Genomic DNA, 17,674 nt, shown 5'->3' on the forward strand with positions numbered 1-17,674 from the left:
ATTATTGATATTAATACACATAAAAATACATAAAATAAATTATTTTTAAAATCACAATAAGATATTACAATACTAGAAAAATTATTAGGAATAAAAGTCTAATAACAATAAGTTTGCTTCTAGAATTTTATTCCATCCAAGTATTACATTGAAATTATTTAATGACGTATTTATGCGCTCTCAAATATCCATCAATTTAAACGAAACGCGTTTAGAAGTTTCTTAATTAATTCACAAATGTCTTAAATTGAAAATGATGAAAAATGAACAACTTTTATTATAGAAATAAGAAAATACGTTTACTATCGTTGTATGAAAATGACTTTATAATACAAGTTAATAATTTGTGAATTAAAAAAAAAAAAAGAAAAACGAATTTATTATAACTTAAAAGATACGGTGATTATTAATAAAGACGTGTTAAAAAAAATGCAACACAAAATATAAATTGATCAGGTATTTAATATAATTGCATTAAGAATAGGTGGGGGGGGGGGCAGAGAGAATGGTTTAATATTTTTTTTAGAAAGACTGATAGAGATATTTTGACAATTTCTTCAAAGTTTGACATATTATTAAATATTTTGTTGGGAATATAAGAACAAATTAAAAAATATACATTAGAAAAGCTTATAATTAAATACATAATATAATAACTTTGGTTTTAAATTTAACAATATATATTTTGTTTATTAAAAAAAAGTTCGTCTTTAAAGTAATAAATTTAAAAAAAAAATTTAATCAAGCGTACATTAATGTACATTGATGGTTTCGCGAGCTACATTTAAAAGGGTTAATAGGCAGAATTGAATTTTCTCTTATGAGACGAAAGACTAAGTAATGTGTGAATTCCTTTCGGATGTTATACTAATCTGAATACTATATAATTGTCATTTCTTTAAGATTTTTGAATTAAGATCAATCTCTGCTGGTCTAGAGGGATATACATTTCTTTTTTTAAATTATGGCTTGTATATTTTAAATGGTGGTATAGTAGATACAATTCAGCATCCTTGTAAAGAAATAGTAGAGATTCTTCTTGAGTATCATAATCCGAAAGAGTATGACTATTTTCTAATTGTTTCCCATGAAAGACTAATCTGATCAAACTCCCACCTAATCTCTTGAATAACTACAAAGATTTACATTCCACCACGGAGACGGAGTACAAGATGGAGAGTAGACTCCTTCTGGATGTTGTAGTCAGAAAGTGTACGCCCATCTTCTAGTTGTTTACCAGCAAAAATTAATCTTTGTTGGTCTGGTGGGATTCCTTCTTTATCTTGAATTTTTGCCTTTACATTTTCGATGGTGTCAGATGCTTCTACTTCTAAAGTGATGGTTTTGCCAGTCAAAGTTTTTACAAAGATTTGCATACCACCACGTAGCCTGAGTACAAGATGAAGAGTGGATTCTTTTTGAATGTTGTAGTCTGAAAGCGTACGACCGTCTTCTAATTGTTTACCAGCAAAGATCAATCTTTGTTGATCTGGTGGGATACCTTCCTTATCTTGAATTTTTGCTTTTACATTTTCAATTGTGTCAGATGCTTCTACTTCCAAAGTAATGGTTTTTCCAGTTAATGTTTTTACAAAGATTTGCATACCACCACGTAGCCTGAGTACAAGATGAAGAGTGGATTCTTTTTGAATGTTGTAGTCTGAAAGCGTACGACCGTCTTCTAATTGTTTACCAGCAAAGATCAATCTTTGTTGATCTGGTGGGATTCCTTCTTTATCTTGAATTTTTGCCTTTACATTTTCGATGGTGTCAGATGCTTCTACTTCTAAAGTGATGGTTTTGCCAGTTAATGTTTTTACAAAGATTTGCATACCACCACGTAGCCTAAGTACGAGATGGAGAGTGGATTCTTTTTGAATGTTGTAGTCTGAAAGCGTACGACCATCTTCTAATTGTTTACCAGCAAAGATTAACCTTTGTTGATCTGGAGGAATACCTTCCTTATCTTGAATTTTAGCTTTTACATTTTCAATTGTGTCAGATGCTTCCACTTCCAAAGTAATAGTTTTGCCTGTCAAAGTCTTAACAAAAATTTGCATACCACCTCGAAGACGAAGTACCAAATGCAAAGTGGATTCTTTTTGAATATTATAATCAGAGAGTGTACGACCGTCTTCTAATTGTTTACCAGCAAAGATCAACCTTTGTTGATCTGGTGGGATACCTTCCTTATCTTGAATTTTTGCTTTTACATTTTCAATTGTGTCTGATGCTTCCACCTCCAAAGTAATTGTTTTGCCTGTCAAAGTCTTAACAAAAATTTGCATACCACCTCGAAGACGAAGTACCAAATGCAAAGTGGATTCTTTTTGAATATTATAATCGGAGAGTGTACGACCGTCTTCTAATTGTTTACCAGCAAAGATCAATCTTTGTTGATCTGGTGGAATTCCTTCTTTATCTTGAATTTTAGCTTTTACATTTTCAATTGTGTCTGATGCTTCCACTTCCAAAGTAATTGTTTTGCCTGTCAAAGTCTTAACAAAAATTTGCATACCACCTCGAAGACGAAGTACCAAATGTAAAGTGGATTCTTTTTGAATATTATAATCGGAGAGTGTACGACCGTCTTCTAATTGTTTACCAGCAAAGATCAATCTTTGTTGATCTGGTGGGATTCCTTCTTTATCTTGAATTTTTGCTTTTACATTTTCAATTGTGTCTGATGCTTCCACTTCCAAAGTAATAGTCTTGCCAGTCAATGTTTTAACAAAAATTTGCATACCACCACGCAGTCTGAGTACAAGGTGGAGAGTGGACTCCTTCTGAATGTTGTAGTCTGAAAGTGTACGCCCATCCTCTAGTTGCTTACCAGCAAAGATCAATCTTTGTTGATCTGGTGGGATTCCTTCTTTATCTTGAATTTTTGCTTTTACATTTTCAATTGTGTCTGATGCTTCTACTTCCAAAGTGATGGTTTTGCCAGTCAAAGTTTTTACAAAGATTTGCATACCACCTCGAAGACGAAGTACCAAATGTAAAGTGGATTCTTTTTGAATGTTGTAGTCAGACAATGTACGTCCATCTTCTAATTGTTTACCAGCAAAAATCAATCTTTGTTGATCTGGAGGAATTCCTTCCTTATCTTGAATTTTTGCTTTTACATTTTCAATAGTGTCAGATGCTTCTACTTCCAAAGTGATGGTTTTGCCAGTCAAAGTTTTTACAAAGATTTGCATACCACCTCGAAGACGAAGTACCAAATGTAAAGTGGATTCTTTTTGAATGTTGTAGTCAGACAATGTACGTCCATCTTCTAATTGTTTACCAGCAAAAATCAATCTTTGTTGATCTGGAGGAATTCCTTCCTTATCTTGAATTTTAGCTTTAACATTTTCAATAGTGTCGGATGCCTCAACTTCTAGAGTGATGGTTTTACCAGTAAGAGTCTTTACAAAAATCTGCATTCCTCCTCTCAGTCTAAGTACTAAATGCAAAGTGGATTCTTTTTGGATATTGTAATCTGACAATGTACGCCCGTCTTCAAGTTGTTTTCCAGCAAAGATCAATCTTTGTTGATCTGGGGGGATACCCTCTTTATCCTGGATTTTTGCTTTGACGTTTTCAATAGTATCAGAGGCTTCAACCTCGAGGGTTATGGTTTTACCCGTCAGAGTCTTTACAAAGATCTGCATATTGTCTAAAAACAGAAATTCAACGTCACAATTAAAATCAAATTGAAGTTACATACAGCTGTTTAGAAGAAATGAAAATATAGTTAGTTCAACTGAGCAACAAGATGGCCGACGTATTCGTATGGATAGTCATAAGACAACGAAGCTAATATGGACGTAGTTGCGTCACTGTCTGGATCAATATCCGCCATTTTGTTTTCTGTTACTGCGCACTAATTTCAATCGATTTTTACCTGCCCATTGTCAATTACAATAGTTTCTTTTACTTTTTAATAATATATGATAAATAATATATTTTTATTCATATATAATATATAATCAATTACACATATAATTAATATGATTCTTAGGAAGAGTTGAAATTATTTCATAATAAATGTTGTATATTGTATTGTAATAATTTAAACGTATTTATTATTCGCTTTAATATTAGAAAGCAGAATATAAAAAAAGAAAACGTCGCATGACGGTATCTTATAACACAACTGACATACAAATGACATTAATATAAATTCATAGAACATGTAATAGGTTCAATTATAATAGCTTATAAAAAATATATAATTATTAATATAAATTTGAAATTTGAACAAATAAACTCACCTAATTTGAATGTAACGTAGCTTTGCAAAAATCAAAGATAATTTTTCAAATATGCCACTGCAAACAGATTCACAATAAGTATCTATAACGACTTTCACAGAACTAATCCGAAATTCCAAACTCTTTCCTTTATATAGCCCAGACGGAATGACGCAGCAACTGCTTATGATTGGTTCGAGAAAATTCTTGGGAAAAGCTGATTGGATCACAACGTACTTGGTTGCTCGAGAAACCGTTTGCGTAGCAACATCGTATTGGACTATCAAACAAAGAAAAATGGTGTATCGTTTAATATCTTATACTTTCCTTTTTAACTCATTATATCTATTTAATTTTAATATATTTAATACATCAATCAATTAATATAATATTTAGTTACCTTGTTTAACTAGAAATTTGATTAACTAATTTATGCTTCTTTAATTAGCCAAATATTTTTATGTAACGTCTTTCTAAGGGGGCCGGAAATAGATAGCGCTGTTAAACTGACAAAAGAATAAATGTCATTCTCTTGATAAATCAATAAACATTGCACCAATATTTAATATCTGCATATACATATATACAATTGCATTAACGTTGGCATCAATAAATATAATAGATAATCGTATATAACATATGTATGCATAGAATGCAAGTCAATATTAATCAACAACAACAACAAAAAGAAAAAAAAGACATTTTTTTACAGTAAACACCTATGTTTTCTATTTTTATTGACTCTTTGTTAGTTCTTAAATATTATCATAAAACTTAATTAAATTAAAATGATTCATTGTTATTTAATTCTACAATAATATTTCAATATTTCATACGTAAATCAATCTACAAGCATATGTGCATGCGATTTAAAAATTGCTAATCATTCCAAATAATTCATTAATCATATTCTAGTATTATCTCGAAAAACTTCATATATATATATAAAGTATTACTAATACAATAGGAAATCATTATCATTGAGTACTGTAGACTCATGAAATATCGTAATAGTCGCAAAAATATGACGCAACATACATTTTTATTTGTTCATATTCGTTTGTTGATGCATTTGCTTCTTTAATGATGCATTTAAAAATAACAATTTATATTTCCAAGTAAAATCGGATATTTCTTTGTACTTCTGAATACTAAAAATAAATCAAATATAAAAATAACACAATGTAGCTTTGGATACAAAAAAATGACCTGAAAATATTTCTTTGATTTTTATTATTTATTATTATTAAATATTTCTTCAAATAAATACAATTAACATTGAAACGTTAACAAAAGTATTTTTTTACATTTTTTATTAAATCATATGTTTAAAATAATTAATTACCTATATATATATATATATATTATACTTACCTAAAGTATCATTTATGAAAGTCATTACAAAGTCACTAATTATACTGTTTTTGTTTACCAAGAATAACTAAACAAACAAAATGATTTATATACTTATGTAATTAGACAAATACTTTTGGTCTCACTGTTGTTATCAATACGTTACGTATTAATATTAAAATAAAATTAAAATAAATCACAAATTTAATAAGAGTATTTATAATATTATAATGTAACTATCTATGAACAAAAAAATTATTTGAAACGTAGAAATATGAGAGAGAAAGAAAGATATACATTAAATATATATTAGATTGGACAAAAAGAAATGCATTATTTTTGTCTGAAAATAATGGATTTCTTTTTCGTCAATCTAATATATCTATATACCATATACTTCAAGAATTTCTTGAACTAAATGCTGTACATTTTTATCCGGATACTTAAGAATTAAGTACAAATAAACACAAGTATATAAAAATGAATAATCGTGATAACTATGAGAATTATAAAAAGTCGCGTGTTCAAATATTCGAATTATTTCCATTTTGAAATATTTTGTCCTCATGCAGATGTAATAGAGGAAAAGGGAAATATATTCATTATCATCAACAAATGATATCAATGAATGATAATACATTAGCGAAATAAACGATGAAAAACTAAGACACTGGTTATTTACAAATAAGTTTAAGATTTTAATACTGTAAAATAGGAAATGATAGTGCCATGTTCATCTTGGTACAGTTTTGAAACATATATATATATATATATATATATATATGTATATATATATATATACTTAATTAAATTTGTTAAATAAACTTAAGAAAGTACATTAAAAATCTTATTTAATTGACAATTACTCTTACTTCATTTAAATAAAAATTTCAAGATAACTTCTTTTAAATGATCTTTGAAATTTTATGCACAAGAGAAATATTTTTGCTTACTCTTTGACCATTTCATATTATATTTTGCTAATTGTTAACATCATCTAAAGATAATATTTATTACTTTTAATTGAAATCCCATCTTGTGTCAAATAACCAGATTGTTAATTATAATTTCAACTTTTCCATTTATATGCAGCTGTTAATTTTTCAATCGTTTTATAATTCATATGTTTCTGCTGTGCTATTGTGTGTGTGGCCTCTTCTTACTAGTTCAATTATGAATTATTGTATACAAATGTGCAATAGTAATGCATTAGAAAAAAATTTGTCAGTTATCAAAAAAAATATACATATTTATATATATATATATATTATGAAAAAACTATTTCATAAAACATGGTACATAGGTATGTGGAGAAGTGAAGAAGGAAAATTTACATGTTTGTTATCATGCATGTCGATTTATTCAATGATGACTTCAAAGTACAACAGAAGATCCATACACACAATGAAACGAAAAAAAATATGGAATATTATTTGTAAAAAGGCAATTAATTTTGTTTTTCTTTCATAATTTAATAACCGGTACGAAAAGATTTAGAATAGAACTACGAAAACTCGTAATTGAAATTCTTTTATTTCTACAACGCGTTAGAATTAGCTTCGTGGTATCATCAGTTTATCAATTTACCAGATTTTAATCTATTTTAAGCGTCAGTCGACTTGTGTAAATAAAATGTACATTCTTGGAATCTTCTGCTTAAGTCAATTTACGTGGAATAGTCGTATGCTGTTGCTAATAAGTGAATTCAGTGCAGCCGAATTGCTTTGCACTTATGTATGACTACACACACAACATACACACAAAATCTTTGCATATCCTAGACCTACAATTAGCCTTCATCAAACTTAAAAATGTCCACCATCGTCGTCATTATCATCATCATCATCTCATCATCATCATCATTATCATCATCATCATCATTATTATTATCATCATCATCAACATCAACATCAACCTCATCATTATCATCATTATCATCATCATCATCATTATGATTATCATTATCATCTTCATCATTATTATCATCATCTTCATCATTATCACCCAATCTTCATCATCGTTGCTTTTCACTTAATTTCATTTTTTGCTTTTCACATTAATTTCCAAATTTTTTGCATCGTTACACTATTTAACTTTGAAACATAGCTAAATATGTATTCAAAACTAATGCATCCATCATTTCCTTCGACAAAACCTATTATTGACGCTAATCGTACCAATTGCCTGTTTGGGAAAGATTAACAATAATAATAATAATAATCCTAATATAATCACGGAGATGTTTCATTGAAGATGCATGCATCTTCATACTTTTCTTTGACATATAAGAAGGTCATGGTCTCACATTTTGCACGTTAATATAAATGTCAATCTCGTTGAATGAATTTGAGGATAATAGCTGATTATTAAATTCACAATAAAAACCTTAAAATATAACTACGGAAAGAAGAAAAAAAAAACAAAACCTATAATGAATACTAGAGACATCAAGAAAAAGAATTATTAACCCATATTTCAAAATAGATACATCTTAAAATACAATAAAATACTAATTACAATGTTTGAATATTGAATTAATAAGATTCCATAAAAAAACAATTAAGTTTTGTTCAAATTAAAAATTACATATTAATTATAAACAATTAATATATAAGTTATATATCTTATGTTATGTCAAAATATGTTTACCTGTAACTATCATCATCATCATCATTATTATTATTTTGTTGTAAAGTTGTTCTAGCAAGAGTTACAAGTTTCATTTTTTATTTATGTTAATGTCTCATTCTAATTCATAGATATATCTTTTTTAAACAAGCAATTGACACGAGGGAAAGTTCTCTTACATTATATAAGTTATGGGTAAATTCATAATGCGAATGTGTTCTTTTAGAAGATCTACTTGGAGTCAGTCTCCATTTTGATCTCCTCAGCTTTTTTGTCCTTTTTAGAAGCTTCACTGTCAGTTCCTTCTCCATTGCTATTATCCCGTCTTCGCTTTCTCGCAAATCTACCCTTATATTTTGGTGGTGGTAATTGTTCCATACCAAGAACCTTATGAATTTGACGAAATGCAACTAATCTTAGTGCATGTTGAGCTGAAGCTGTTATGTCTTCTCTTTGTTGAAATGACATATTACCTATTGCATCGACTGGTTCTTTCTCACATGGATCAGATAATCCTGAAATTGAAGATAAATAATTTATTATATTACTTATCAAATCAATTTAATATTATATTACTTTGGTTAAATTTATTTATCAGATTGCCAATTCATCTCTGCATTATTATATTTTACTAAACACCAAAACAAGTAATCGAAAGACTCGACTACAAGATCAGTAATTAGTATTATAATAACGCTATGTCTCGTCATCAGTATCATCATATATATTATTTGGTTAAACTTATAATAAAAATAATCTTTGCTAGAGAGATTTAATTACCTGGACCAGCTGGTAATAGTATTCCTCCAGCAACACATTCCAAAAGTCTTCGTAAAGCTTCACCTGGACTAAGAGGTCCTCCGGCTGTGCTGATTACTTTTTCAGTCAATAATTCTAGTGCCTATAATATAATATTATTACATATATACGTAAATAATAATAATAATAATAATAATGATAATAACTATATATTAAAAAGTTACTAACCCATGGATTCAAAGGTCCCCACGTAGGTACACGATTACAAAGATCGCGCATTATGCGAATGACCATTACGCAGCTCTGCAGTGAAGTTGCTCTAGCCTGTTGAATAGGATTATCAAATGAAAAATTGTAATTAAGTATAAGAGTCAATATCACTTGTGAGTCTTCAAAGAGAGATAGAAGTGACGATATAACCCTAAACTAGCTTTTTATATTTGCTTTGTGTGGGCTTTAGCTATCCTTCCAGCCTCGTGCCTATGACTCCTAAATATTAGCCCATATCAATATTACCGGGTGTTTATATTAACAAATATTTATTCCTGGATCATATAAGTGCCTACCATAAATATGAAAAAAAATTAATTCAATGTCGGAATAGAAAGAGATAAGAAAAACTTGAGTTTAATTTGATTTAATCTAAATATATATATATATATAAATATGTATATAAATCGAAAATTAAATCAATAATGAATTATTCGCAAAAAACACCCGGTATAGTTATGACACCACTGTGTGTTTGTGCTTGTCTGTCTCTTTAATGATTAAAACTGTGTAACAATATTATCAACGCGGTATTTTTTTTTTTTTTTTTAAATTGATTGAACAAAATGACATAAATTTATATTTTTTCCTTATTATATATATTTATATTTTTAGATGATAATAAGCAAATTGAATTTCTTTTATCTAAGACAGACCTAGAACAGACTCAGTCTAGGCTACAGCGCATTCAAATTGATCCAGAATAATGAACAAGCTTATCGCAAAAAGCAATTCAAAGTAGAGTATTATAAACAAAATAAACAAAACTGTCTCTTCTCTTATGAGAAATGGTACCTTGAGAAACAGAGAAAGAGAGAAAGAGAAAGAGAGAAATGATGTACTATAAGATAGTTTCCTATTATTCTGGATATCGACGAATAAAAGCAAAGCAAATGTAAATGTTAATGATAAAAAACGTTAGACATTTACATGTTGCTTGAGATTCCTTGCCCGAAATCATCCAATTTCACATTCGGTTAGTTCCCTTAAGAAAAAAAATAAATATCTATTGTTATAGAATTATATACAACATCTATCTACGTATATAAATTGTAAGAAAACGAACTATGCCACTGGTACATGTGATATCCTTCTATTATTGTATTTTTCATTTGGAATAAATCGTTTAGATATATAAATATACAAATATATATATATATGTATACAGATATAAAAATATATACAGAGACTAAAAATCGTATCAGTGAACAAAGTCCATTTAATACCGGATAAATATTTTGAAAAAAATATCGAATATGAATAATAGACGTTTCAGACGGAATCGCGTTAGTATAATAATATAACGAGAAGGTAATGATAAAAATAAAATTGTCACAAGGCTGGAAGTTCTAAGACTGCTCTTTTAACTTTTTCGTTCCTGTTGTTCCTTGCTTTTTTTTTTTCTTTCTTTTTTTTTCTTTTTTAAATCTTTCTTGTATTGTTTTGCGGACAGAGAGAGAGAGGAGAACTTGCACGCGTCTCGCGTTTTTTTTTTTTTTTTAATTCGGATAAAAATAAGAGAAAACAATCGGCGTGAAAAAAGGGCCCATAAAATGGCACCCGACAATTTGAGATCTTTTGAACTGAGATGTTATTTTATTCAAACCTGAAACCACTTGGCATGCCTGAGTGCAGCTAAAGCCTCCAAACACTTAGCCTTGGGTAGTACATCTGGTGGATCTGGTTTCGTCGCAGCTGGCGTCGCGGGCGTAGTTTGTGGTTGAGCAGCTCCCTGTTGCTGCTGTCCAGCATTATCTGGGATTCCAACAAAGAAAGCACAACACGCTTAGACAACACTTAGAGTGTTTGATCATGCCCAGAAGTTTGGGATTTTCCCTCTATTATTATTATTATTATTATTATGTGTCTATAACTTAAGTAAATTTGCTTTTCTTTTTTATTTATTTCTTTTTGTTTTTCTGTAATTTATTATTTTTCTATTTCTTTTTTTTATATCTATTTGACAGGTTGCATCTATTACAAAATGCCATCAAAACAAAAATAAGCCTGATCGAATGTAGTACATTGCAACGGCACGTGTCACCCCAAATCACATACGTTCTTTTTCAGATTATATTAATAATGATCTGTTAATTAAAAGAACGACCGATGATTCTATTTAATTTGGTAGTACCATCTCCTAGTATCGATCTTTTACTAAAAGGTAATACCACCGTATAGAATGATCGGTTGGGATAGGAAGTAAACCGCACATTGCATTACATGCGTACAGCATTCGATGACAGAGAGGGTTTTTTCATGGTTATTGCATGATCAAAAAGTCCATAGTTTTAAGATTGCCTCAGCGTTGTTTCCTCATGTCAGAAGCGTGTCCACGTATTCATTTAAAACAATGTCCATTAATACTCTGTCTTTATTATACTGGAGACTCTAGCTTAACTATCGTCGGTCAAGTTTTGTAACTATTGCTAACAGTGTAAATGAAATAAATTAAAGTAAACGTATTAAAATCGTATCAAGTTTACGCTCTCTCTTTTCCGTTAATAAATTCATATTACCTACTTAATTATCACGTATTATATATACAAATATATAATATGCAAATATATATATATATAATTCATCTACATTCACATTCATAAGTGTTATGTATAAGTTAAAGCCATAAATCTCGGTCGTGGACACACTAAACGCAGCTGTGTTGATAAATAAGAAATAAACTTTATATATTATATGCTAGTAACGTATATGTACACTGGCAACCGTTGAAGTGTCCTTGTGGCTGCCACCCTGCATTCTCCTGGTGTGCTTAAGAAAATTATAAAAATTCTTCCAAGGCCACGAAAAGAACAAACGAAATATATATAAGTGTACACGCACGATTAAGAAGTGGTATCATATAAAAAATTAATTATTCTTTATATTATATAAGATATTCGACTAAATCCTTTCGACCTATCCTTTTCTTGGCCATAATGAAAATATAAAACAATTAAATCACCTGCTGTTGCCACTGTTTTAGGTGTTTCACGCATAAGAGGACTGGTTAGCGTTACACTGACTGTTACTGATCCTCCGGAAACAGTAAGGGCAGCAGATTCTGGATGTTTTCCAACGTTGTAAGTATCTTCTGATGATACGATTTTTAATTGGGCTGGTAAAATTTCAGCAACCTTGTTCAATAATGTCCTAAAAGAAAAATGATTAAAATCTCAACTATCAAATTTTCAAAATAATTAAATTGTTAAAAATGATTTATTTATATCACATACCTTGTAGGTTTCTCAGCACACAATACTACAAGACATACGTGATTGTCGCCAGATAATAAGAGTCCCTTAGCTAAATTTCCAACACGCATGACACCTCGCAATATTCTCGAATCTTCTTTTTCCTTTTGGAATGAGAATAGATTGCCATCGCTGCCATCTTCTTTCTGTGGTTGTGCTACCTTCTTTTTGTCTCCTTCCTCTTTCTTTATAGAATCTGGTGCAATGATTTGTGTATTGGCAGCCGTCGGTGTCGTAGGAGTAGCGGTTGTAGTAGTAGCAGGAGTTACTGTTTTCTTACCTGTAATATATGATAATCAATGTCATTAAAAATCATAAAAATTGACGTTAATGATAAACAAGTAAATTAGATTCAAAGTCAGAATAAATCTTACCAGCTTCTGCTAATGCGTCTGACACAAATTTCAAAGCCTTCTCAGTATGCGAAACAATTTTCTGAACTGCCAGCAGTTCTTGCTCCTTAGGATATATAGTCGAATGATGAGCTAATACGTGTTTATCATCTGACGAGTCGGGTCGCCTTTGTGGACCAGGGAACATCAACATCGGTGGTGGTCCTGGAAAGGGTCTTGGAATAGGAGGTGCACCCGGTGCACGTCCATATCGTCTATACCACTCATAATATTCGCATTCTTCTTCATATCTACGTCGTTCTTCCCAATACATCATTTCCTCGTCTATTATTGGTCCCATTGGACCTAATTGATTAATTTCTTCTCTACGTCGTATAAATTCATCTCGCATTTGTTGTCGACGTAATTTTTCTTCTAACATTTTTCTTTGTTTAAGACTTGGCTTCATATCAACAACAAGATCAGGATTAACCTTTTTTTTATAAGCAAATCGATGACGTCTTCCCTTCATGTGCATATCTTTGGCATTAGGATCGTTAAAGCGACATTCGCAAAGTTTGCAATTAAAGCTTATGATTTTTCCATCTTCAGACTTATTCTCTTCTATATATTCCTGACCAACTGGTTGTATATCTTTTTCATCTACTGCTGTTTCTTCTACAGTCTCTTCTGCAACTGTTTCTTCTGTTTTTATTTCAGTCGTTTGATTTTGATTAACAGTACCTAAGTTGCCAGCTGTAATTAAAAATTAAGATTACGTGATTTATGATTGAAACTCCTTGTTTTCAATCAAACACAAAATTGTACTGAAATATTTCAAAGTTAATATCATAATTCGATTAAGGAAGTATTCTCATTGATCAATGTAAATAAAAAAAAATGTTTTCTACTGTCATGTTAATTTTCTTTAATTGATTTTCTTAATAGAATTATCTAAGCATCGAAGAAAAGAAAAAGAAATGGTAGAAATGATGTTTGAGTGTGCATGCGCCGTACGAAAAATGACATCATGGCGGCTATGTAAGAGGCCGAATCTAAGGCTTCCCTTTTGTATAAATAACACCCCCACCCTATCTTTGATAAGGGGAATACAAGCAGAAGTATTAGGACTCCATCTATATCTGAGTTTCCTACAGGAACAAAGAAACTCAGTTCCGTTCGAACCTCTTGGCGAATAACTATCGATTTTTTCTTAGTAAATGTAGGCTTGGAAAAGTCACAAAGTGGAATTTCACGGGTACAAGTCAGACGAAAAACGGTCAATATTTTACTGAAAATCGTTTCACTTTACAACAGATTTGTTGCAAGTGCATTTAAAATGAAATTACTTGAACGGGACAATGAGATAAGAATTTGTGATCAATATGTGACAGCAGAGTTGTTGCCATGTGGAAAAAAGAGGGACATCAGATTGAGAAGGTGGAAAACATGTTGAGAAATTAACAAGGGAAGTGATTAAGAATTGGAACATAATATCATGGATCGATTATGCAGATAAATAAATTCTGAACTGGTTGACAAAATGAAAGATATTTGGATGGATAAATTACTATAGTTCCTCGAGTGGAAATCTACCGCATTACTTTGATCCATATGATTAGAAAGTCTATGTAAGTGACATAAAAAAAACTTAAATTGTGATAAGATTAATGTGATAAAATGAAAATTTAATTGCAGAAACAATATTTTGGAGATACGTCTCGGATTCAACACTCGAAATAACCAAAACCTGATTATTTGAACTAAACAACACATTATATTGTGGTAATAAAACTGTTGAAATTGCAACGTATTTAAAACTCCGTGCATTTTCGTTGAAGAATTTATGTCGACTTTACAGAAGATGAAGCAATGAGAATCAGAATAGAAAATGAAACCTTCTCGTTAATTTGAAAGAGGGATGATGAGAATATTGGCCGTTTGAAAAATGTAAATGAAAGAATGGAAATATTGTGTCGGCCTTTCACATTCTATCAAAACTTTAATGCGTTTTTTTTTCAAAATTCATGTTTATGAGCTGGCATCCTTGGTAACTTAAAAAAAAAAAGATCGACTGATTAATTTCTAATAGGAACTTGTTTCATTTGTAATTAACTTCTTCATCATTTGACCTATTAAAACAAAAATCAACAAATACTTCCTATTTCCTAAAAAAATAAAACAATTTTGAACATTTGATTAAAATAAATATAAGGAATTTGGTCAATTTACATACATTTGGTAACATGACCTTCAAATAAACGCCATTTTAACCATTTTTAAATTTTGACAAATGCTCTATTATTATATTTAATATTTTCTTACTTTAAAGGTCAATAAATATGATAGCCCAATTCAAATTTTGTATCTTCTTTATTTTCCGAGAAAAAAAAATTCTCCCAAAAAATTGGATTACCCGATCAATGAAAATAACTCCCTTAAAGATTATTCAAATTAAAAATAATATGATCTAAAACAAACTTACAGGCAACAAAATTAATTTTAGGAGTGGCTGTCACAGTGGGCTTCTTAGTTCCTGTTGTTTTAGCTGCTGCAGTAGGTTTTGGATTCAAAACGGTAGGATCGGCACTTGGTATTGGTTTCCCAAGCTTTGTATGCAACTTCACTACCTTCTGATGTTTGGCACCTCTGATATGAGCAGCATATGCATCATTACCCGTACAAGTGACATCGCATAGTTCACAACGTAGACTATTTCCAGCACCACGTGGTGGAGGCTGTTGTGGAACTTTTAAGGAAGCTTCCTTCTTCTTGTGCTTTTGACCTTCCAAGTGTTCACGATAAGTTTGAGGTCCAGCACAGCTAATTTTACAGACATCACAATAGTGAAGTTGCTGAGGCTTGGGAGGCTGCTTTGGCCGCATTGCCTTCATTCCTCCCCCTCCAGTTCTGAACCCCTTTTGTCCGTAGCTTTGCCAACCTCCAGTCTTCTGGTTAGTCGAATTGCTGTTTGCACTCTGTTGGGCTACATACATAGTCGCAGCGCTGTAAAGCGCTGCGTCGTAGCCGGAATACGTTGTACTTGCAGTTTCTAAGGGAAATGAAATTGATGCCTCAAACTATAGAGGAGTCAACTTTCGCATTGATAACAGGTATCATCTCTTTTTTTTCCTGATACAATTTCAAACTATCGAACCATTTCGTAAAATTCTAAAGCATTTGTAATTCTATTTCTATGCTACCATTTTAATTTAAAGAGAATTAATTTCATATTATTAATGCTTATTTTACAGTTAGTAAACAGTCAACAGAAAACTTGAAAATTTAGTAATAGAATTATTACAGGAGTAGAAAAAAAAGATAGATAGGAAAAGATAGACAAAAAAAGAAAACTTACTATTTGTCGCTGTGGATGGTGTAGCTGCTGGAGTAGCAGGAGCAGTGTATCCTGAAGAGTATGTAGCACTTTGTGTGGGATTAGATTGTTGATAAGCTGTACTCGATGCTTGATAAGTTTTGGCTTGTCCTGTAGTAGTAGCTTGTCTCGCAGCGCCTGTATAGGCACTTGATGTACTGTAGGCAGGCTTAGCTGCTTGATAGTGTGTTTCAGTAGTTGTATAAGTAGCAGCTGCTGCAGCAGGTTGCTGATAATAAGTTTTAGTGGCGTCGTAAGCAGCTGCAGGGGCAGCTCTACCGTAACCGTAATCGTATGTTTGAGCTACAGTTCCAGGATTTGCAGCTAAATAAAACAAGTATATCGAAAATTAGAAATAGAAATTAATATGAATAGAGTAGTCACCGATAATAACAAATTGATTGCTATGCAAGTTTGGTATATTTTGCCATGAGGGCAACAATTTATAAACAAAATATAAGGCATAAAGCAACGTGGTTATGGATGACCATTGTGTAAGAAGAAATTGCTAAACTAGGTAGTTAGGTAATCATATAAAATAATATTTATGAACTGACCTGCGTAAGTAGTTCCTGAAGCTGCTGCAGCTGCAGCTGCTTGATAAGTTTCGTAGCCAGTAGCTGCTGCTGCAGTCGGGCGTTGAGTATATGTAGCGGCGGTTGCCGCTGGTGTTACTGCGTACCCCGCTTGGCCGGTTTGGTAAGCAGCAGCGCTGGTTGCTCTGTTTACAATAAAATAAATGAAATAAGTATCATAACCACATAAAAATTATAAATTCGCGAAGATAGAATAACGAGGTAAACGAAAAAAGACCTCGATCGTAGTCGTTCCCGGGAAAGACGCTCGATGGACGCTCTTAGTCGTTAGCTAAGAAATGGCGGCCAAAGCCGGCTGTGCTATCGCGTGCACCGAAATTAATAAACGTTTATTATTCCCGCCAATGTTGTTACCCACGTTAATTTTTGTCTAAACTTAACGCTAGCTACTTAATAATTATGTTAGGCAATCGAATTCGTACCCATATTGCGTTCCGCCGTGAGTAAACCCAAAATAATTGTTCTGAGCCATCCTTCCTCGCAGAGAATCCCGGAAAGAAGGACAATGAAGGAAGTTGTAGGGCGTGCCACGAACTCGATAGAATGGCGGCGCTGCCGCGGCTCCGATTGGTTATTCCGTTGGAGCCGGGCGATACGATAGTGAGAACGACGCGCCCTCAGTGGTCGTTCTCCCGTTAACCCTGCGCCTTTCTTCGATGTACTAACTCCGCGCAAATCAACGTGCTAGCGTACTAACCGAACGACTAACGCGATAAAATATTCCCGAAGCGGCAAGGTATATACGGTTTAATCGAAAAATAACTTACTCATTTTCTCTCGATTGCTCCGCTCGCTAATCTCGCATGTAGTTTGAGAAATTATCGCGTCTGGTTCTTGTTGCGGCGAGTGTCCGGCGTACGTACGAAGGAAC

The 17,674-nt window shown here is 31.7% G+C and overlaps 2 protein-coding genes across 2 annotated transcripts; both read right to left on the reverse strand.

The window, feature by feature from the left end:
* Nucleotides 1-112: 112 nt before the first annotated feature.
* Nucleotides 113-4,488, reverse strand: Ubi-p63E (Polyubiquitin-63E). The gene is made up of 2 exons (XM_089170424.1): nucleotides 4,260-4,488; nucleotides 113-3,661 (listed from the first exon to the last, which is right to left on the reverse strand). Exon 2 carries the CDS (start codon nucleotides 3,654-3,656, stop codon nucleotides 1,143-1,145), a length of 2,514 nt encoding a protein of 837 aa, XP_089026550.1. The 5' UTR covers nucleotides 3,657-3,661; nucleotides 4,260-4,488; the 3' UTR covers nucleotides 113-1,142.
* Nucleotides 4,489-6,928: 2,440 nt separating this feature from the next.
* Nucleotides 6,929-17,520, reverse strand: Zn72D (Zinc-finger protein 72D). The gene is made up of 11 exons (XM_015330538.2): nucleotides 17,226-17,520; nucleotides 16,765-16,928; nucleotides 16,190-16,531; nucleotides 15,317-15,883; nucleotides 12,874-13,587; nucleotides 12,482-12,779; nucleotides 12,211-12,398; nucleotides 10,855-11,003; nucleotides 9,207-9,302; nucleotides 9,000-9,120; nucleotides 6,929-8,734 (listed from the first exon to the last, which is right to left on the reverse strand). The coding sequence occupies exons 1-11, from the start codon at nucleotides 17,273-17,275 to the stop codon at nucleotides 8,451-8,453; spliced, it is 2,973 nt and encodes a 990-aa protein (XP_015186024.1). The 5' UTR covers nucleotides 17,276-17,520; the 3' UTR covers nucleotides 6,929-8,450.
* Nucleotides 17,521-17,674: the final 154 nt, after the last annotated feature.

The sequence above is a fragment of the Polistes dominula genome, unplaced genomic scaffold (assembly GCF_049000335.1).
Source record: "Polistes dominula isolate Pdom_NZ unplaced genomic scaffold, Pdom_raw_medaka contig_15, whole genome shotgun sequence".
NCBI classification, from domain to species: domain Eukaryota; kingdom Metazoa; phylum Arthropoda; class Insecta; order Hymenoptera; family Vespidae; genus Polistes; species Polistes dominula.